Genomic DNA, 22,820 nt, shown 5'->3' on the forward strand with positions numbered 1-22,820 from the left:
GGTTTGAGAGTCTGACAGAATTCTTTGCATTCTCTTTAGCACCTCAGAACTGGAAGAAGTAATTAAAGAATAAAACAATAGGTATTAAAGAAATGTCTTTATTCTGTTTCACTACTCAATTTACAATTAGACAAGTTAAAGGACTCTAATTAAAACTACTGGTTTAATTTAATGTAAACAATGACCATTTCGTGCAAGGTGTGCCAACCAATGCATTAACAACAACAGAAACAGAATGGTGAAGTGATTTCCATGGTAATTTGCACAGCAGGTTTCTTCTACAAATCAGTTGTACAAACATAATAAAAAAATAAGCATGTTTTCATAAAATAAATATTTCCCATCTAACTGAAGACTACAAAACAGGACAAAAAATACAGGCAATCCAGGTGGGGGCATCCTTAATCACTTCTCACATTCACTTATTTCTGCTCTTACGTTTTTCTTACCTTTAAGAAAATACTAATACAGGATGAAGTTAAATACTTAAGGGATGGCTTTTTTACTTGTGAATACTTCAAAAGCCTCTGATCATTGAACACATTATAAAAACAAAAGATTTAGTTAAAAAATAAATCTTAATTATACACGTAACTCGGAAAAATTCAGAAACAGATCATAATTTGGGTTGCCCTGCTTAACATTCATTAAATTTACATTATTTTAGTAATCACAATTGCAAAAATAAATGCTTTGTACAGTCCTTTCAACTGCTTAGCATTGAAGTTATCATGAGAAACAGAAATGACACAAGGTCATACATAACTTTTAAATCTCAAACAAGTTTTATCCTGCTTCTGAGTGACAAAACCTAGAAGCTAAAGCTAAGAACATTTTGAAGGCCCTATTCAAGTTTGTTTTCCAGAAGTCTTGGGTTCATTTCCTACTTTTAACAAAATTTATCCCTTAACAGTTACCAATTCAGTGTATTTAAGCTTCTAGTAGGGCACCGTTTGAAGATCATGAAATAGCTACTCTATGACACTCGATTCCATTACATTGACATTCCATGTCAATCCCACATGCATTTCAGAAATAGTGATTAAACTGCTACAGAAGTAAAAATAATGCACATTATGTTTGCTCATTAGATTTCTAAAGTAAATTTTTCAATATTTATTTTTGCAATGTGAGAACTACAATCAAGTGATGCAGACATTTCCTCTTTTGAAATATGCTTCTCAGAAAGCCTTCACTAGGAAATTATAAATGAAAATATTTCAAGAACTGTTCTATTCAAACAACACACAACTCTCAGGTCTAACACACTGATATTAATGCCAAGAGATTCTGTTCACACTTCCCCTTTTGAGATTTTTTTAAAATGCTGTCCTGCCTTCAAATTTAGACCTGACCAATGTGACTAATGGGTTTCAGGCCTAGTGTGCCAACAGCTGCTCATCAGCCACTGTCACTTTGGTACAAGCTTTTCTGTGGGTTGTGGAATAGAACAGAAAGCAGAATTTCCATCCAGTATCCTGGGACATCATTGCTATGAAAAGAGAGGAAGACTGCTTTACCTGGAACACTTGTTAGAATGGACTTCCCTTTTTCATTAATCCAATGAAGTTTACCAGAGCTCTACATAAACAGCCTGGAAATACCAGTGTATCCCATACCTCTTCTTTCCCTCTTGGTCACTAGGGTCACAAGATTACCATGTGGATTTTTTTTCTCCCTATTTACACATATAAATTCCAGAAGGTTCTTTTAAACAAATACAAGCAAATTCAACCAATCTCATTTGATTACATAAATGGAGTTCTTGGTTTCTGACCCCCCTCCGCCCAGTCCATTATTTTAATTCATTGATTTTGTTTTTTAAAGGATCAAAGCTTTGCTTGTATTAATACTTCTGGTAATAAATGGCACGCAAAAAGTTCATTATATTTTTTAAAGGCTTTATCTAAGTATTTTGGTAATTTCTGTAAGCAACATAATAATAGTAGGAACTAAACATATAAGTAAAAGTGTAACAGTTTACTTTTATAGAAGAAAAGCATTTTCTTAGTGATGTACTGACACCAATGAATCTTATTGCACCTTCCTAGAAAGGTACACTTACAAAGAGTACCAGAGCATCAATTTGGACACAAGTGTTCTTCAGAGACACTGGTAGTGTCAGGTGATCAGCTCCAAGTTTAGTACTAATATAAATTCCAAAGCAGCAACACTATCTTTTAATTTTAAGGTAACCAATAATACATTTTACTTAAGTATCTAGTAAACCTAACTGACATGACAGATTTCTGTCAAACCAAGGAAAAAGCTGTTTGGAGAATTACTAAACAGCTTCTTTTGACATAAAGCTCATTTTACATTTCTAAGAGAACTAAACTTGGCATCTGCTCTCATCACACCTCAGCAGTTCACTTCTGTCCAGTGACTTACTCTTGGTACTATTGGTAGTATTTATGAAGCCATACAATATATCAGTCTGGAGAAAAGCAATCCAAAACCAGACTAATACCCCTTTCACTTTTTCTTTCCCACAGAGAACGTCTTTCATGCCTTTTAGGAGGGACAAATCTTAAAATATAGGCGATTTTGCAGTTATACTGGTTCCTATGCAAATTATCCTAGGCTGCTCATGGAATCCACCCTAGTCATAGAAGGAATACAATTCTAAAAAAACCCTATTGTTTCTCTGTACCAAATCTAGACACCTTATTTTTCAAAAAGGATCACTTAATAACACCAATAAATTTCTTAGTAAGACCTGAAAAATCCCGCATTATTTAAAAACTTCCTTAATATATACCCAACATTTGCATTAGAAAAGCAGAATAGCTTGTATAATCCAAGTAACTGAGGTCATATGTATAAAAATTTATTAGAAACCACAGCTTAAGTTCTCCATAAGAAAACTACATACCAGTTTTGTGAAATCCCTGAACTTGATTTTCATTTTTATGTTTCCAAGCAGAAATGTTGCAAGTTGCATTTTGACCAAATACTGTGCTATGTGTTTTGGCTTTCTGAAAACAGGATTGCTTCTCTGGAGATTTTGTTCTCAGCAATTGATTGTCCTTATGGCTTAAAACAGAACACTCCTAAGGGAATAAGAAAGAGTTAGTTTTAAAACCATTTTCACAGAAATTCTCCAAAAGAAATAGATCCAAGTTTACTATCTGCAAATTTCAAGTATATAAAGTACCTCAAGTACCAACTCTATCCTTCTGAAATGAGAAAGAAATAAAGTAACACACTTTCTCTACAGAGATCTTTGAAACGTGCTGTGCACAAACTATCTCATTTCAAGGGCTCACATGAATGTCTGAATGAGCCAGACTTGAATCTTTCAGTCAGCAATGTCTGTGCTTTTTTTTTTTTATTTTATTTTATTTTATTTATTCCCTGGGGATTCTCAGTTTTAAGATGTGAATGAAGCGCTTAATGCCTTAACACTTTACTCCTAATCTAAAATGCAAAATTTGGTTTAGTCAGGAGCCAGCAGTTCAAAGACTAATAGTGGGAAAAGGCAGCTACATGACATTGGCAAGTAGCTCTAGGATGGGTTTGATACCAGACAATTGATTCTGGTAAGTACATGCACACATAAAATCCATGTCCAACGGGGTGACCGGGACAGGATCTTTGAGTATTTTTAGATGTTAATGACAAAACATCTATCTATTGTTCTTGTATGGGCACATTTGTCCTAGTCTTAAATGAACAGAGTTTAAAATTTGATGTCAGTGGTCTGTAAGACACCATCAGTCTACACTTCCCCTTGGCAGAGAAGTGGCTTTTAGCATGTCACATCAAGAAGTGAAGTCAGGCCTGACTAGGTTAAGGTTTATTTGATTTTTTTTATCATCTGGCACTAATGTGTCCCCTTGAAGGACTTTCTAGACATAGCAGACCATAAACTACTAAGTTTGTAGCACCATGTGACCATATTTAATGAGAGGAGATGATCTTTGCTCTCTTCTCCAAAGAAACTAGCCTTGCTTCCAATTCTCAGGAGGAAGTAGAACTCTTTCCTATCAGTCACAAGATTAAGAGGTTGCTAGATAAGGCATTATCTTTTGTAATGTGTTTTTCAGCTAGGTTCTCAAAGGGCTTGTAACCAAAGAATACCCACACAGAAATTTCCTCACCAAGTCAACATGCCAGGTATGGTATGGACTTGACACTAAGTTTATAAAAATCAGCAGCAAACAAATTTTCCCCAGAAATGTCCTTCTCCACAGGCACATGTTTAAAACTTAACAATAAATAAAGCAGCAAAGAACAAAAAGAAACAGAAAGAACAAAAGAACAAAAATTAGAGACAGACTACAATAGTCATGAGCAGTCTCATTACTACTACTCATGCATATACCTCAGTTTCCTCTAATTCCTACCTTTGTTCTGAGCAGCTGAGATTTATTCTGAAACATAACAGTATTCACATCGTTTTCTTTGCAACTGTTTTCAGCCTCTGCAGTATCCATAATGCTGTTTCCACAAGTCTGTGTATTGTAACCACTGTCCACCTAAAATCAAAAAGCAGAGCTTGAAAAATTTCAACACAAATAAATCCCTCAGATATCAGATATGATTTGCATTTGATTAACAGAACTTAATCCAACAAACCAACTATGACTGACTAATAACAAAAGCAAATTGTAAGCAGGTCTGTCAGCATTAGTTTGGATTAAGTTAAATATACTACTGTACATAGCAATGGAAAAATAATGGCTATGCTAACTACACTGAAAGAGGAGATGGAGGGAAGGGGTAAGTCATGATACTGCCTGCATGCCATATCAAGTAAGAGAAAATTATTTCCAGATTAGTATACACATTCCATGTCAAGCTCAGTTTTACAGAGAAACAAAAAATAAATATTTTTACCTGAATACTACTGTTGTCACAAGGAATCACACTGCTTTCTGCAAGAGGTGACATGCACATGCGAGAGCTTTCAATACTGAAAGTAATGCCTGTCATAAAGCTGGTCATTGGTGTATTGCTACTGCCAATTGTTTCTTTTATCCAAGTGTTTCCCTCTGACACTTCAGCAGCATCAGCCATGTCTACAGTATTACTTTCCTTTAAGCCTTCTATATCCTGAAAAGATGACAACCTTTGATGACAACCTTCTGAGTGATCTGGTGCAATAGACACAGTTGCCACCACAAGATGTGTACCATGTGCAAAAGTATCATTGCCTTCCTGATGTAAGTTTATTCCATTATCAATTTCTGGGAACCCAGCTTCTGCTGAAGAAGTGCTTTCCTTGTCTTCCTCATCCTCATCACGATTCTCAACTGCAATTGGTATTCTAATGACAGAAGTCTGATATTGGGCAGTTCCTCTACAGGTTCCAAGCCTCATAGGAGAGCAGTTTTTAATTGGAGAACAACCATCTATGTAAGGACTTCTTGTACTTGTTGGGGGTGTCATTCTATTGGAGGAAGAAGGAATATCTGGAGAACGAAATGTAAATTTTCTTTGGTCTGAAAAAAAAAGAACAAAGTTTAATTCAACCTGATATCTGACAGAAAAACTCATCATTCTCAAGGCCCTACAGTCGACTGAATAATTTATAGCCAACTACAGATTATTTCACTGACTGTTGCTTCCCAACCCAACTAAACAAGCAACCCTGAAAACCAAACCCACCACCCATACATTTCAGCTACCATGGTAAAAGGCAAGTTTTTATCCCACCAAATTTCTATGACATGATTTTCTGTTTTGGAGACCTTGTATTTTGAAATGTCATTACTAAATAGTATTGAAAAAAAAAATGGGTGAAGGCTGGTTCTATGTTTTTTTCCTAAAAAAATGTCAATACACAATCTATAGGCATTTAAATTTTTGGCAGCAATGAAGTTTAAGATCAAACAAGTGAGAAAACATCTGTGCAATCTCCATATATAATGATGCAAAATACCATTAATCAAAATGTGTAAAAGTCATGTATAAATATGCATAACCATGTCAAAGGTATATAATCATCTATAAACAAGGCATTAAGCCTTACCAGGTATGGACACAGCATGAAACAGTGACATTTTCTAGAGCAATGAGGACACAAAACGTTTGTGATTTTTTCATTAGTTATTTCATTTCAAGTAATCTTTATGATGGCATGATTTGAAAGCTCAAGCTAAACATTCTTTTCCCATTGACATGAAAAGGCTTCAAACTAGGCCACATCAGAATTGTAACCTGACAGTTCAGGCATGTGGCTTTAAAACCCACACTCAATTAAATTAACCCTTTTAACTTTTCTTCATTCTTGTTGGGTCTCAATGCCTTCTTTCAAAATATTTTCCCTAGCTGATCAGTTGCAAGCATACACATTTCATTGTTTCACATATTTCACTGCTGAACAGCAAATGTGTCACATAAGAGACTGCTCGTCTCCCAAGCACAGGAATTCGTCTCCAAACAGAAAAAGGGTCCACTAAGAATTTAGAAGTTTTTATAATAAAATATATTACTCAAGATAAAGTAATACATATCCAGTTAAACCATACCTGAGAGTGGTGTTTTCCTTATGTGAAAAGCAATTGGTGAAAAAGCAGGAGAACCATTATGCGCAGGAGACCCCTCTGAAAACGGCGGACTGGTTATACTTCCCAAACTATAAGCTCTTGTTCCTCCCTGAATAGGACTTGATGAAAACTGAGCCTTCAATTAAATAAAAAAACAAACCCAAAGAGCATTAATTTTGTAATGTAAACTGTGGAGCATACACATATACATATATAATTGTTCTAACTAAAATGCTTAATATGGCTGCACTGGTAAAGACTAATCCTTTACAATGATCTGTAGTTTAGCTTAAATATTCCAATTACAGCTCTTCACCTGGGCCTTATGCCAAAACACAGGGGAAAAGAGCAATGGACACAAACTGTCACGTAATACCAGCTATGACTACTTTATCCACTATATTTAAGAACTATGAGAAACCTAAATAGAGAATTAATGCTGTGTATCTAGTCAAGTGTTGAATCTAAATTTCTTATTCGTATCACTGCAGATAAAAGTCAGCCACTATTTATATCTTAATGTAATCCAATCTGCTTAATTCAGCAGCAGATACAAAAGTGTTTTTCTTTAAGAGAATGACCTTGCTTAAGACTATCATGCAAACAAAACAACAAAACAAAAAAAGAACCAACCAACAATAAAAAAACCACAGACCAAAACCCACCCCCTCACCCCCCATCACTTCTAGCACTATAATTATATTGTAAGAATTCTTTACTAGGTTACCTTTTGTTATAAGATACACTATCCTAGTGCAGGTAGGTTTTTTTCCATGCACTTCAAACCACCAAACAGATGAAAATATATCACCTAAACCAGTTTAGCTGTGCTAAGTCCACATGGGGATAAGGTTCATCTTGTTTAATTTAAAAAATGGACATTACATTCTGTGTCCTAATAAATGTCTATTCATCTGAAAACGCTGGCCAGTGCGAAAGAAAAGGCATATTTAGCACTGCAATTCAAAGATCCACAAATCATTTCTTTCACTATAAATGAGTTTATGAGATTTAAAGGAAATACAATTATATCACATTTTCATATCAAGTGGTATTGTAGGCAGCAATTCATGGATTTAAACAGGACCTTTTTTGTAGATACATTTTATGAAAAAAAAAAGGAAGGTTTTAACATGCTTTCAGCAAGTCTTTTATATGTATTAATTCCTACTTCCTTTGCATAACAAAATCAAAACATAATTCCCAATACAAAAGAAGGGCAGCATAACAGAGTTACTGGAAGTAATAAAAAGTCCAGTTAAATAAAAAAATAAAAATAATAAAAGAAATAAAATAAATATAATAATAAATAAAAATATAATAAATATTAAAAAATTGGAAATAATTAAAATAATAATATACGAAATAATAAATACATTCTTTCAAGACTTTTGTTCACATAATTTTTGCAGAATTTGAAAAAAAAAACCCCAAAACAAATAAAAAACCCCAAAATTTTAGTCTAACACCTACTCTCTCAAAGTAAATCCCACCCAGCCCAGAAAACAGGCTACTTACTGAACTAGATGTGTCCAGGGGGCTTCTGCACCGGACTGGAGATAATTCTATTGAACAAAGCACTCCAAGTGGCTGACTACCACATGGACTATGCAGAGAAGGGGACAAACATGCAGATACGTTTCCATTTTCTTCTAAAAATAGCTTTCTTCTGAGTGATGAAGAGCTTAGATTTTCCTGAGACTGATCTGCAAATTCATCAGTTCTAAAATATTCACCTAGAAATGTGGGGGGAAAATTATTTCCAATACAAATGCAGAAAAAAACCCAAAAACATTCCATTACAGATATATATGCAATTAAATTAAAACATTTAATCTAATTTACCAATATAGCAACTAATTAATCTGTTTAGGCACCTATCCCAAAGGATTGCTTGTCATCCCTACAAGAAGTCACCTCTGTCTACTAAGGTTCATTCCATTTTTGCCTATTATCCCTTAATACAAAAGTCTGAATTTAAAAAAAATAAAAAATATTGGCTTTTATCTACTTATTTATCTTTCCCCAGAATTTTATTATTCCTCACATCTGAGCTGTCGAACAGCGGTTACTATCCAAGCAAACCAAGACCTTTTCAGGTCCCCCATATGCTTTGATAATCTTCATGATACATCTATTGTGGCAAACCAGTTAGACTTGAAGAAAGTCCAGGCAGTTAGCTGTTTACAGTAGGAATGCACAAACTAAGACCCATCAAAATATCCTCAGATCTATGAGATTATTTTAGTTTTTTTCATCTTGCTCTACTGGATAGTCCCTGTAGGAGAATTTTTTCATGAATTCCCAAACTATGTAATGATGGAAGCATTTGTTAAGATAAAAAACAAAGGCAAAAAATATGGTTCTGTTTTGTTGGCCCACAGTCAGGGTTCTGAATTTCAGTACTGGGATAGGAGCATGCAGCCAAAATGCTGTGAGCTGGCTGTACCCACTAATCCCACCTCTGAGCTGCAGGATCAGGCCCTTCCAGCCCCCTTGCCTGAGAAGGTGGCAGCAATTCCTTCACGTAGCACTTCTAATCTGACAGTTAATTTGGACTCCTGGCTCCTCACTCAGCAGTCATGGCTTTTTGCCACCACACAACTTCTAGTCCCCATCATGGTTTCAGGTACACTAAAGCCAGAGTTACAGCTCAGCTTTACTCAAGGCAAGGTTGGGCTTTGAGACTCCTGGCCAGCACCTGTAAACCAAACAGCTCTGCTGAGACAAATTACTGCTCTGTTTGGGAGAGGCACGGGCTGTCTTCTGCTCATTACCTTCCAGGCAATCAGAACTGTTAATCAATTTCATAGAAACATAGAGCATCCTGAGTTGGAAGGGGCACAAAGGGATCATAGAAGTCCAACTCCTGGCCCTGCAGAGGACCTCACAACAGTCACACCATGTGCCTGAGAGCATTGTCCAAATGCTCTTGAACTCTGCCAGCCTGTTGCTGTGACCACATCCCTGAGGAGCCTGTTCCAGTGCCCAAAAACCCTCTGGGTGAAGAAACTTTTCCTGATAGCCAACCTAAACCTCCCCTGACACAATTTCAGGCCATGCCCACAGGTTCTGTCACTGGCCACCAAAGAAAAAAGACCAATGCCTGCCCCTTCTCTTCTGAGGAAATTGTAGAAGGCAAGGAGGTCTCACCTCAATCACCTGCAGGCAGAACAATTTCCAATTGTCTTCCATATCCCTCCTTTTTTTATCTTTACATCCACACTCAAACCATATTATTTAAGCCACATGTCCCATGCAACATGCAGTAACTGTCTATTTAGAATACATAATTAAAACTTTCATTCATACATCTCATTTTCAGTATTTCACAAGACAAACCCAGCCAACAATACAAAAATAAGTTTTCTATTTAGACATTCATAATTAAATTTAGATATTGCATGACATACCAAGTATTTTCTCTAAATTAAAATCCACTGGCAAAGTCAGTACTGTTTGACAAGCAGCTGAAATGAATAAAACCAACAAAATTAGCTTACAGTGACCTTTTACTAAAGCTGTAGAAACAAAAATTCTCTTTCAAATTGCACTGCAATTGAGCTATTTAAATTACAATTGCAATAAGGAAAAGTGTTAATTAAAGTACAATTCTGATTTGACAATACTACATGCAGCACATAAGACTTAAGAGATAAAAGCCCAAGAGTTTTAAAAATGCCTCTTTAGAGACTTTTATGTTAACTGAGAAGAGAGATCTCTCTGAAGAAAGGAAGGATTCAAAGGGAAGCAGCAGAAAAAATCAAAATACCTTGGGGAAAAAAAGTTATTATTTATCTAAAATTATGCAGTTTAAAAGACATATTAAGAGTTCTGATATTTATTTGTCATAGAAAATAATCATGATTCTCTACCCAGAGCAATCCAATATATTAAAAGTTTTTCGAAACTGTAATTTACTTGTAAATCTGAAGCTCACGTTCACTTTTTAATCCAGAAAATACACAGACACTGAGTTGGAAAAAATGCACTCCACAGTCTACGGGGGACTTTTTTTTAACTTGAAAAAATACAACAGAGTATAAAAGAATTAAATTCCTATGAGAAATGGATATTAAAGTTAATAGTACCATACAGATCAAGAAAAAATATTTCTACAGTAGCACTAATAAACAAATTATTTCCTTTTGAAATTAAATAGCCATTAAAAATAGGTTATTTTTCTTCAGAGAAAGCCTGTAATTTTAGGCATTGCCTTTTACTCACCATTGCTTTTCCCAGGCTGCAAGCTCAGCTGTCTTCCAATCGGAGAAATATTATTTATACCTATGGCTGGAAAACAGAGAACTTAAATTTAAATACGCTCTTCATATAGTTTTGAAATGTAGCAACATTAAATTAGAATACTTAATATAACCAATCAAGATTTTTGCATTGATATTTGGAAAAGATTAGAAAGGAGTACTGAGAAAAGGTTACTGTTACAGCTATCAAGAGATATTTCAGCAGGTTTCTATTCAAAAAAAGCTTAGTGAAGTAGCATCAACACTGCCTAAAACTTTGTCTCCTGCTGTCTCTACATGACAGGGATTTAAAACAAACTAGTTCATGCTTAGCTAAACAGGCTGTGTTCAAGTAAAACACATTTCCAGAAAATTATTCAGTCTGGACTGGAGAAAGGTGAAGACACACTTCAACTATTTTTATGCATCTAAAGAACACACTAGACCGTTTTCTTCCACCATTCATTTTACCAGATTTTGGATTATGCCTTATGTTCTCTGCCCTTAAAGTGACCATCTTACAACAGACAATTAAAATATACTATGCATAAGCTATATCTCCTTGCTAAAAAAATTTAACAGTTTAGCCTTTTCCAAATCTTGCAAAAATCCCCATTTATTTAAGACTTTCATATCAAACAACAGGGCATGCAAACTATACTTTATAGCTCACATTTTCCATCTCGTAACCCATTTGTTCTGTATTCTGCTGGTTATATATAAACTTCAATAACAGCATTAAGAACAAAATCCCCACAACTAGTGGCAGTGAGCTAGCAGGATGACAACAGGAATTTATGCTGCTAGTAAGGGTAAAACAATACAGAATTCAAATTCCAATATGCTTATATGGTGAGGAAAGCAGTTGGAATAAGAGGAAAAATGAAAATATCTGAAGAAAAAAGTGAAGTAGACTTGGCTGTTGCCAGTATCAATACAGCTGAGAGTTATAGATACAAAGTTATGTGTGTAAATTAAAACCAATGCAGACAGATTATTAGAGTGAAAAAATTAAAGAACAAAGACCAAGAATAACAAAAAGGAAAAATTATTTAAGACTTTCAATTAATAAATAATTTTTAAACAAAGAAACTTTGAGACAACAGCTGAAAATAATCAGTTGTGCCATATTTTATCATTGGTTCTTCAAATTTAAATTGAGGTTAAAAAAGAATTATGCTTGATAACTTCTCCAAAAGCTTTATTATTTTGGGTGCACAGAAAGGCAACTTACATTTAGTTGAATTAAATTGAGAAACTTCCTTGCTTTCATGTTCAGTCCAAGGAGAAGGAACTATGAGTTTTTTTGTGAAAAACTGGAGTAGAATAAAAACAAACCATCTCAGCACTTTTTAAAATTTTCAATTTAAATTTAGACTAGTACCCTGAACAAGAAAAAAAAGTAGAACATTTCATTATTTTAGGCCCAAAGAGGTTAAAGAAAAAACAATTTGATTTGGAGACCCCTATGTTCTTTTGACACATAATGCCTCAGATCTTTCAAGTCTGCAAAGTGAAAACTATAGAAGTTTCATTTAACAATAATTACTCTTATCACTACCATGCCTCTTGCATAGTAGTTTAAAAATAATTATTTTTAAATTTTCAGTCTATTAAGCTTTATTTGACAACTGAGCTATTTCACAGAAGTGACAGACACTGCAGTAACAGTATAAGTGATAAACCAAGGCTTTTTGGCAACATTATTAGTGTTAGTGTATTTGGCTAAATTGGTTAGTGGTAAAACACTTTTGAGTACTGGCACTTCAGTCTTTTTCTGTGAACCAGAAACTGTCTATCATCATCACTGAGAAACACCCCAATGCTGAGGAGATGAACACTGTTACAAAGCATCAAGAACCACATGGAAAATCCTGTTCTCAAATAAATGCAAGACTTGGCGTAAATGAAAAAACTCAGCTTGAAACATGCAACTATTAAAGGTATAATTTTTATCAGAGACAGGGTATCAAGCTGTTCAGCAGCACAATCCATGAGGTTATACCTCACAAAGAGGAAATACCCCTTTTAATGCAAGTTTAGACCAACAGAACATCATAGCTCAGGTGAAATACACATCTCCTTTATGGAGTAAAACGTTTTTTTTTTTGTAGAGACAGAAACTGATACACCTGCCTATCAGAGACTTATTTATTTTTTAAATTGAAATAACACTGAAGATTTCTGCATTGAATATTTTAAACACTTCACTTTTCCTCTCTGCTAGCCAAATGAATAGTGAAAAATAAAATGAAAAACGGATTAAAAAAAACAAGAAAACAAGCTACCAGAATTCTTCCCTCCGACTAAGCAGACTTTGGAAGAAATAAAAAAATCACACAAATTCTCCAATATTTCAACAAATGCAGTATCACTCCAACAGCTACTGTAAACCCCCAAATTCTCATTTTTTTTAACCTGAAGTTAACCTTAAGAGTTATATTACAGCTACATTACCACTAGCCAAGAAAAAAGAAAGAAAAAAATTTGTTGTTTTGACCTATGTGTCCAAAAGACGAGGGGAAGAAACAGAATGTGTGGACTCCAACCACAAGGAATGAGGGCACAAAATTACTTTTTTATTGAAATAAAATAGGCTTCTGGGTTTTCAAATACAGTAAAAGATGTGGATCTTTTCTGTAGACAAATCAATATCTGATAGCACAAAGTTTAATTACCTCCTCGATAGCTTTTTGCCTTCTTTCTTCTGTCTCCTTATCAATTCTAAGTAACAAATGAAAAACAACTCAATTATCAAAACCATCACTAAGTAGGAAAAGATATAAAGTCCAGCCATATAATAATTTATAGATGCCCAAGAGAAACTTTATAAATTAAATTGCACTAAACACTAAATCTTATGATGTTTTCACTCTTACATGCAATAATCTCATACTGTAAGTTTAGAAATATAAATGCACTTCTCAATTCAGTTGATTTGAAAAAGATTTGTACCACTTAAAAATACTTAATAGCAAATATTCTGTTTACTCAGCATGTCTGGACTAAAACTCAATCATAACTTCCATGGTCTTCCAAAATAATGTCATATGAATATATTTTACTATTAAAGTTAACATGAGATTAGACTTGCACTATAAAACCAAGCAGATTGAAAAACTAAGCTGTAAGGAATTAAAGGGCAACTGAAAACACTCCTGGAATTTGCACACTCAAATTCCTGACAGCCCACTTTCCCAGAGTTCTCCCTAGTCAAATACCCCGTCTGCCACAGCTTCTTCAATACCATATTTAAGTTTCTAACAATGAATATATCTCTTTATGCAGCTTTTAACTTACTTTTTAAAAAAATATTGTAGTTACTTCATGATGTGTGAGATTCTATATTTATATTTCCTCTAACAGTCACCTTTAAGCCTGACTTTCAGTTACTACAATGTAATTTATTGTAAAATATTTTTAAGCTTATAAATGTTCATCATCATCTTAGCTGAATCACCCAATACTTTCATTCACAGTTCATATACCTGAATTATCCTTGAATAACTTCAGAAATCAGTCAGATAGCAAGATATTATTAGATACACAAGCACACACAGATGTGCCAAATACGTAAACTCTCACAGCTCTCTCTTTTATGCTTATCAGACTTCAAATACATCTGCAATGTTTGGATACGCCACCTTCAATTACATCTCCTTAAAAGATGCTAAAGTGATAGATCTATGGAGGCACTTGCAGAGTTATTGTACTAAAAAAAAACAAGCATACAATCACTGTGTATTTATGTATATGTATGCATTGAAACTTGCAAGCATGGACACAGCAAATCTATCCACACTCAAACTAGCCTCTTTCTAGTCACAACAGATTTTTTTTAAAAAAAGAGCCACAATGTTTATGAAACAGTGGGACAGACTGAATGGACCCACAGAGACAATGCATGTTTTCACTTTTATATCTATGGGACATGTCACTCATCATCACTGGAATTGTCACCCAGGTCATCTCCATTAAAGCTAGTTTGTCTGAATAAGGTTCCAGAAACAATGTAATTAATTCCATAACAAATTAAGGTTTAAGACTTTAAAACGTATAAAGAGCATTAGTCCGAAACCTACTGGCTACTAGAGTAAGGACAGGGAACATTAAGACCTGGTGATTCAAATACAGCTGGGGACAGTTATAGTTCTACAGCTTTTATGATTCAAAAAGAGAGATGTAGGTTCAGTCAGACATTAAAAACAGTAGGTTACTTCACAGTATTTTTTATGATGAGGGTGTTGAAACACTGGAGCAGGTTACTTGGAGAGGTGGTAGATGCTCCATCCCTGGAAACATTCAAGATCAAGGTGCATGAGCCTGAGCAACCTGATATAGATAGGACTGGTTTATTATTCTATTCCTGCAGTGCTTCATGCAAGTCTGTATCTGAGAAATGCACAGGAGAGTCTTCAGGATTCGCCATTAAGGCTTCCTCTTGGCATGTTGTTCTCTACCACTCGTGTAAAATTATCCCTCAAGTTCCAAATATCAAGACTATTTTACCCACCCATTTTCCTCATGCAAGTTATTTTCAGAGAAAGGAAAGAAGTTGAGATAAGGTCCCCAAACTGCTTCAAATAACTAGCACTGGTGCCCCCTCCTTCATATTAAGTCTAATCTATACCTTTGAAATAGAGTACTGTGGCTTCCCCAGCTCGTTTTCCCACGTCTACCCTTTCTGCAGGAGCACCAGAGACCAAAGAAGCCTCACTACGGAGCATTCTGAGAAGATAAACTGTGTTGTAACAAGGAGCAGAAGAGACAGCCTGTTAATGATCACTGGCAAGACATTTTCTTGCTTCCACTAACTGCTTTTATCTGGCTGTCTTCCAAACTGCAATCAGAGTGGATCAGCAGCTCTTAACTTTAAAAGGCAACACAGAGGTAGCTTCATTTAAATATTATATCCACATCATGTAAAAATTGTGTTAAAATATTTGAATAAAAAGTCTTTAACGCTATGCTGAAATTTTAATAAAATAAATGAGCAAGTGTTCTTGTATTAAAGCTAAGTTAGCTGCATAAAAATAGATTGTAAGTTACCTAGCGTGGCTCAAATACATTCCTTGGCGTCGAATGTCTTCCGAGTCTATTTCCACGGGATTTATTAGAGCAAGCTGATCAATAGACCATCTGAATTTTCCTGGTGTCTAAAAAAGAGAAATGGGCATCTTAATGCTTACTATTCTAAAACCATAAAACCACAAGACAAATCTCAATGGAACAATACAATCACAGCTTCCATATAGTTTCTATCAAAAACAATCAAAAGTGTTTCTATTTAAATGATCTACTCTAAAAAAAAAGTAAGTCAAGCTTCTTATCCTGCTGGTAATGGTATTACAATAATTTACAACATAATATTAAGTGTAAGGTTACAGCTGGTATTTACAAACCAAGGCATCAGTTTCTTCTCAATTTCTAAGGACAGGTATACTACAGATACGTAACTTGGGGTGAACTTAAATTGCTTCTTGATTGCCACAATCCAAACTATGGATCCATGAAAACCCAGTATCTTAACCCAAGTTATCCAAATAATAGAGCAGTCTTCCTTTCACTTCCCATTTCTAAGACCAGAGCTGCAACACCATGTACATCCTGAAAGGTCTCCCTCATAAATGCCATATATAAGGCACAACAAAACCCAATTCAGAAACAAAGCAGTTTCACCCTTTTATTTAACAAAGTACTATTCAAATATATTTGGAAAATTATCTACCAAGTGAGTCTTTTTTAGTTTCATTAGCAGTTTAATCTCTACTGCTTATCAGAAAATAATTTCAATTGCAAACCAGTATGTAACTTGCAACTAAAAAAAAAGTTAAAGATACACAAAATCATTGACTTGAATACACGAACAGCTCACAACATTTAAGTTTTATTTGCAACCAGCCTACTTAGCCTCTACGTAGAAACTGGTTTTCTCCACTTTAAGTAGGATTAGAGTACCACATCCAACAACTGGTCTTTATCTACTTTCTACTGGTTTTAGGACTCAACCACTAATATCTAAAGACAAAATAAACTTAGGAAGGGAGGAAGACTAAGTGGCAATATTAGTATTTAAAAGCAGCCTAGTTCTATAAAGTGAAGAAACTCCAAATGCCATCGAAGTTCTTTAGCTTGGTACATATGTTGAAGCACACTAAATAAAATACCCTTTTTTATGAAATATTTATTTGAAAATATTAACACTGTATCTCTACAGTAACACAACTGACTAGATCTTACAGATGAGGATTTTGTTGACTTAAAGACGGAAGGACTGGAAACAATCTGCTCCTGAAGAGTATAGTAATCAGTGGGACTTTCAAAAGGATTCAGGATTGTGACTCGTCCTGGAGTTTCTGGTGCTATCTGCATTTTAGCTTCTTCTGTATCACCCATAACACTAAGCTATACCTGAAAAAGAAGGAGAGCAAGATTAAGGAAAACCATGAAATCACACTTTTGACATTTTAGGGCTACCCTGAAGGCTTTGGGAAGAGATAATTTATCATTTTAAGGCACCAGCAGCATTTCGAAAACCAAGTTAGCTACGGCTTGGACCTAATGACATAAAATTGATAAATACGGCTGGTACGAACAATTACAAACAGAAACTATGGAAACGAGTTAAGAAAGAACACGAAGAGGGGGATTAAGAAAAACCAAACAAGCACCCAAACAAGGGCAAAACAACAAGCAAACAAGACAAAAGTCCAACAAACAAACCAAAAACCCCAACTAAGCACCAGCAGAGACCGAACGGCCGTTCTGTCCCGTCCTGCCTGCACACGGGGCCAGCCCGGCTGCGGGCGGGGGGACGCGGTGCTGCCCGAGCGGCCGGGGAAGCAATAACGCCCCGGGCAGGTCCCGCTCCGCCCGGGCGCTGAAACCGCCCGCCCTCCGCCTCAACGGGCCGGGGGCAGCCCCAGCCCTCGCGGGGCTGCGGAGGGAGAGCACGTCCCGCGCCTCCGGCCGCAAAGGGGACGGGAGCCCCGGGGAAGCGGCTCCGCCCAGCCCCTTCTCACACTTCTCCCCGGGACGGTGCCACCGCGCCGAGCCGCTCGCCGCTCTCCCAAGCCCCGCCGCCGAGGAGGCGATGCCGGGAATGCCAGGGATACAGGCACAGCCACCCGCCACCGTTATCCGGCCGCCGCCGCCGCGCCGCTCCCGCCCCCGCCGCGCCGGGCGGTCCTTTAATCAGCCCCGCCCCCTCTGAGGACTCTGACCAATCACGAAGCGCGGTGTGCGCCGTCGGGCCAATGGCAGGGCTGTCCCTCTCTCGAACGGGCCAATCGCCAGCGGCGCCACCACACGAATTCAAAGGGAGCCCGCCCCCGCCGCGCTCGCGCTGCGCCGGGCCGTCACGTGGGGCCGGCGGGCCCGGGCCTGTGCGGGGCGTTCCGGTTCCGGGCGCGGCGGGGTCGCCATGGCGAGCAACGCCGCTAGCCTGAACGCCGTGAGGGAGACCATGGACGGTGCGTGACGGCCGCGGGGCAGGGACGCGCAGGCTGCAAGGGAGAGGGAGCGCCTGGCCCCGCCCAGGGCCGTGCACATGGGCACCTCTCTCGGGAAGAGGGGCGCGGGTCGCGGCTACCGAAAGATCAGTAGCAGTTTTTGTTTTGCTTCGTGAAGCGATTCAACCGCCGCAGAGCGAGTGTCCTTGGACGCGATGTGGCTTTTCCTTATTTTGGTTTTGTTGGGTTCTATTTTTTTAATTTAGCTAAGTATTTAACATAGAGTACTCGGGTTTTTTCAGTGTGTGTATACATACATATATATATATATATATGTATATATATATATATATGTATGTATGTATGTATGTATGTTTGCTCTTGTTTCCCGTTATTTGTAACGGGTAATGTAAATGATTGGCTCAGTGCAGCTGGATTTAAGCCAGGGGGCTGGAGGTGCGCGGGAGAGAGAGGAAGGACCGGCCCTGTGGCGGTGGCGGCGGCAGCACCTGAACTGATCTGAACCCCGATATTTCGTTCTCGTTCGTGGCTCATGTCAGAAAACCAAAATAAACTGAAAAAAAACCAGCCAAACCTAAAGCAACCCAAACTGCAATAAGCTTTGAGGACAGTTGTCAGTGTTACAGAGCTAAAATAGATTCTCATCTGGAAATAAAACAAACAGCCCAAACCCAGGGACTGTTGTGGGATGGGGAATGTGAGAGAAAGGGTACTGGGAGTACTGGGAAATATTTTGGAGATTGATAAGCCATGAGAAATGTGAGCAGGTGCATGAAGTTCTGGTGCTCACTTTCAGCCTGACTACGAGGAATCAAAGCTGGCATGTTTTTAAGTTGTTTCTTAGTGTAGTGGGAAATCTGGAATTCCACAAAATCCCTATACCAAAAGCTTAGATGCAGGGTGGAAAGCAGCCAGGCACTCTGATGAGGGTTGTTAAATGTGAAGCCTTTCTCTGACAATGCTCTAGTGAGGGAGTAGAGGGTAGGGAGAATGTTCAAGGGATAATGCTATGAATTTGTTATTTTCTCAGCATCTTTCCTTCTCTTGAAGTTACAGCTGCTGTTACAGAAAGATTATTTAGCACAGACCTTCATGAGTTGAGCTCGTATAAAAAAGCATTTCAGCTACTGATCTCCATGATCTGACCTGCTGCTGGAGGCAAGGCAGGACTAGCAGGATCATTATGGCTCCTCTGATTCTTCAAGAGGGTAAAACCATTTTGTGCAGATAGGGAGAGATTTCTTTGGGAAGGACAAAGAATCTAAACTCTGGTAACTGCACTTAACAACTTCCTTCTTGCCACTTCTGCAAGAATGATTTAGACAGGAGGGACAACAGGCAGATTTAAAGACAAAGTAAGGTTTTTGAGAACAGATATGGAAAGTGCATTAATCTTAAGATTCAGGAGCCCAGGCTTCCTTTGTAACTATGTGTGTATTTAATTTAGCATACAGATGTTTAGCAGTTGCTGTCTGCAAAGTTATTAAGAGTTCAGAATTTGGAGAAACTGCTACATCTCTCTGCCAAAGACACTTGCCTCAACACCTGAGGATTAGGAAGGACTTCATCAGTATCTGCAGTCCGAAAGCACAGTGTTCTTATAGACTACCATTTATCTAATGGGCAGGCACGTTAATTGTTGAATTCTTTACTTATTTTTTTTACTTTTTTAAAAGCCATTTTCCAATATTAAATTTTCTGACCCAGGAAAGCATGGTGTTTATGTTAGAAGCTTTTAGGTTATGTTGGAAAGTTGACCATAAATATTGTTGAAGTTCAAACAGCAATGAACATTTGCCATGTTCGCACTGGAGAAGTATTGTAGAATCAAAATGTTGATGAAGAATAGTCTTGATCATTGAAATTTCATAGTCTGTAGGGACTAAAGGGCTTTCATTTTTTCTGTTGCAGTTCTGTTTGAGATTTCAAGAATATTAAACACTGGCTTGGATATGGAGACATTATCTATTTGTGTGCGGCTTTGTGAACAAGGCATAAATCCAGAAGCATTATCTTCTGTTATTAAAGAGCTGCGCAAGGCTACAGAAGCTCTAAAGGTAATGCTCAAGTTTAAAAAGCTTATAAATTTGTTTTTAAGAGTCAGATGTACATGCAGCTTGCTGTACTTCAGTTTGTAAATTGCACTTTAATATGACTCATTTTTAAGTCAAGGAAATTAAATTTTCAATTAAGGATGCAATGAATACAACTGAATTCAACATGAAACAGAAAATGGTACAAATAACATGCTTTGTAGAAATAAAAAAAATTAGACTAACTCTTCTGAAGAAAAAAAAACACAACCAAAACTCACAAATTTTTATTATAGTCACCATTTCTCCCCCTACCTGATTAATATCAGAGATAGATTTTTCCTTTAACCAGTATCACCTCATTTCTACAACCTCAGATCTAACAGTACTTGTAAACAGGTACATGCAGCTTGTTAACATCACCTTAACATATTGCTTTTATCCTCCTTAACCTGTGCTTTGAACCTTTCCAAAGACTGGAAGGAGGGGATTTTGTGATGTGTGTGTATATATAGGGATTTTCATATATGTGTATTTGCCTGTTTAACTAGTAGAGGGTAATCATGGTTTTAAAAAAAAAAATCTCACTTGCATTTTAAAGGATTTTCATTCTTTACTGTCTACCTAAACATCAGTGTCAGGACTTTTACTACTGCATCTTATATTTTGTTATTTTTGAGAGGTGAAAGGGAAAACCAATATGTAGCTTCTATTCTGGAAGACTGCATACTTTATTTTTAACTTAACATTTTTCTATGCTCATACATATTTTGTATTTGTGTCTGTGCTTATATGTGTGCTTACACACACATTTAACTGTGTATATAAATAATTGGTGGCTGTTTTACTTCTTCCATTGCTTTCACTGGTTTCCCATTCCTATTGTTCTTCTTTGCTTGTTTGTCCCATAACTGGTTTAAAATCTACCAGTATCAGTCTTCAACAGCAGTGCCTTGTTCACTGGAGTTATTCAGTAATAAAAATAAAAAATATTCTTCATCAAAAAATTGGTAGTGTGATTTATGCAGTTATGATTACCATCATTCTTCTGAGTTTTGTGTCAATAACTTATCTGTATGGATGGGGTTATAATTATCATAAATTATATAAAGCAAACTCCACAGGCAACTATATTTATGCATTTGAGCCTTTCTTGAAGGTATTAGGGTAAAATGTACAAGATAAAAGCTGCTCAGATACAGGATGTAACACAAGCAAACAGCAATGGCTCTTTTAGTAAAGTTGGCAGTTGACAGCATTATTTTTGTAGAAAATAGTGTCCATTAGAAAAAATTAGAAAAATTAGAAAAAATTTCCTAATTAGCTTTTTTTTTTAAACCCTTAAGTTCTCCAGGTAAATTAAAAAAGTTTCAAGAAAAGATTAAATTTAATATACATGATGTCTCTTTTGGTGACCTGGAATAATTTTTTTTTGTTTCTAGGCTGCTGAAAATATGACAGGCTGATATGGGACAAGATCTCTTCATGAGAAGAGTGCCAGGTTAAACTTACCAGGAGCTCTGAAGATTGCCACTATTAAGAAAAAAAAAAAATGAAATAAGTGTATGTCAAGGATTCAGAGTACTTCTGTAGTACTTTTCAAAAGAATTGAAAAGTTTTTAAAAAGTTCACCAGTAATATTATTAGTTGGTATTTTTGTGAACTGTATGTTTGTGAATGTAGTGCAATTGCTCTTTTTGGCATCCTGTACATGTAAAATCACACCAGATATTGTACAGTTGTTGAATTTACCAGTGTGTACCAACAATTCTTGTTATAATGAGCGTAGCTTTGTTAATGCATTCTTTAGAAGTGGTAGTATATCATGGGTTTTATCTTTTCCTTTGATGAAAAACTATATGTGCAATTTTAGTCTTGCTTTATTGTCCAGATAGGAATGACGCCCATACTGACTTTATTTTAGTGTAAGGGCAGTAACTTAAGTCTCAAGCTAAGGGTAATAAATAAAGCATTTTTTAAATAATGTAGGTAATGAATTGTGCTTTTGATTTCTATTCAAATTGCTGGGAAAAGTGTTTAACTTAGATAACAAAATTCTTCAGCTATCCATATATCCATATCCATCTAGATGTGTACATAAATTTAAATTCTAGATGACATGGAATGTTTCACAGAGAGCAGATGCTACATTTATTACATTTATAGTATATACATACTCTTCTGACTGCAGGATCTGAAAATATTAAAGCTTTATCGTTACTGCAATACAATAGTCAGTGCTTACATGAGGAGCATCTGATTTCGTTGATGAGTGTCAGTAAGTCTTGAATAGCTGCTTGGTACAGGAATGTCTACTCATTTAGCACTGGAAACCTTCACTGATGCCAAAACAAGTGTTACTGCCCAGTAAGTATCTGTGCACACAGGAGTTCTACTTTGAAAGAAAATGGTGTCTTGTGTGTTCATCACCTGCTGCTGTTTAAGTTTTTGGGGCTTTTTAAAGGTCTTATGATATTTCATTATGCTGTTTTCAAAGTGTAGCACTAATAGGGCCTAAACCAATCTGCAGGGTTAACAGGACAAAGCACATTTGGAAATGAACCTGGAATCTTAGTT

General features: G+C 36.5%; 2 protein-coding genes across 3 annotated transcripts; one reads left to right on the forward strand and one right to left on the reverse strand.

Annotated features, from left to right (window-relative positions):
• Positions 1 to 81: 81 nt before the first annotated feature.
• On the reverse strand, positions 82 to 17,883 carry BORA (BORA aurora kinase A activator). Of its 2 annotated transcripts, none has more exons than XM_005516417.3 (12): positions 17,761 to 17,883; positions 16,979 to 17,149; positions 15,788 to 15,894; positions 13,417 to 13,462; positions 11,973 to 12,054; positions 10,722 to 10,787; positions 9,908 to 9,964; positions 8,013 to 8,230; positions 6,477 to 6,630; positions 4,843 to 5,447; positions 4,350 to 4,481; positions 82 to 3,053 (listed from the first exon to the last, which is right to left on the reverse strand). In XM_005516417.3, exons 2-12 carry the CDS (start codon positions 17,132 to 17,134, stop codon positions 2,868 to 2,870), a joined length of 1,809 nt encoding a protein of 602 aa, XP_005516474.2. In that variant the 5' UTR covers positions 17,135 to 17,149; positions 17,761 to 17,883; the 3' UTR covers positions 82 to 2,867. The 2 variants fall into 2 exon arrangements, with proteins under 2 accessions (XP_005516474.2, XP_087907462.1); XM_088051336.1 differs by lacking the exon at positions 17,761 to 17,883 and adding an exon at positions 17,492 to 17,629.
• Positions 17,884 to 18,085: 202 nt separating this feature from the next.
• Positions 18,086 to 22,231, forward strand: MZT1 (mitotic spindle organizing protein 1). The gene is made up of 3 exons (XM_005516416.2): positions 18,086 to 18,210; positions 20,122 to 20,267; positions 21,686 to 22,231. Exons 1-3 carry the CDS (start codon positions 18,162 to 18,164, stop codon positions 21,707 to 21,709), a joined length of 219 nt encoding a protein of 72 aa, XP_005516473.1. The 5' UTR covers positions 18,086 to 18,161; the 3' UTR covers positions 21,710 to 22,231.
• Positions 22,232 to 22,820: the final 589 nt, after the last annotated feature.

The sequence above is a fragment of the Pseudopodoces humilis genome, chromosome 2 (genome assembly GCF_049639895.1).
Source record: "Pseudopodoces humilis isolate 2021_Gansu_Grassland_sample_001 chromosome 2, ASM4963989v1, whole genome shotgun sequence".
Classification (NCBI taxonomy): domain Eukaryota; kingdom Metazoa; phylum Chordata; class Aves; order Passeriformes; family Paridae; genus Pseudopodoces; species Pseudopodoces humilis.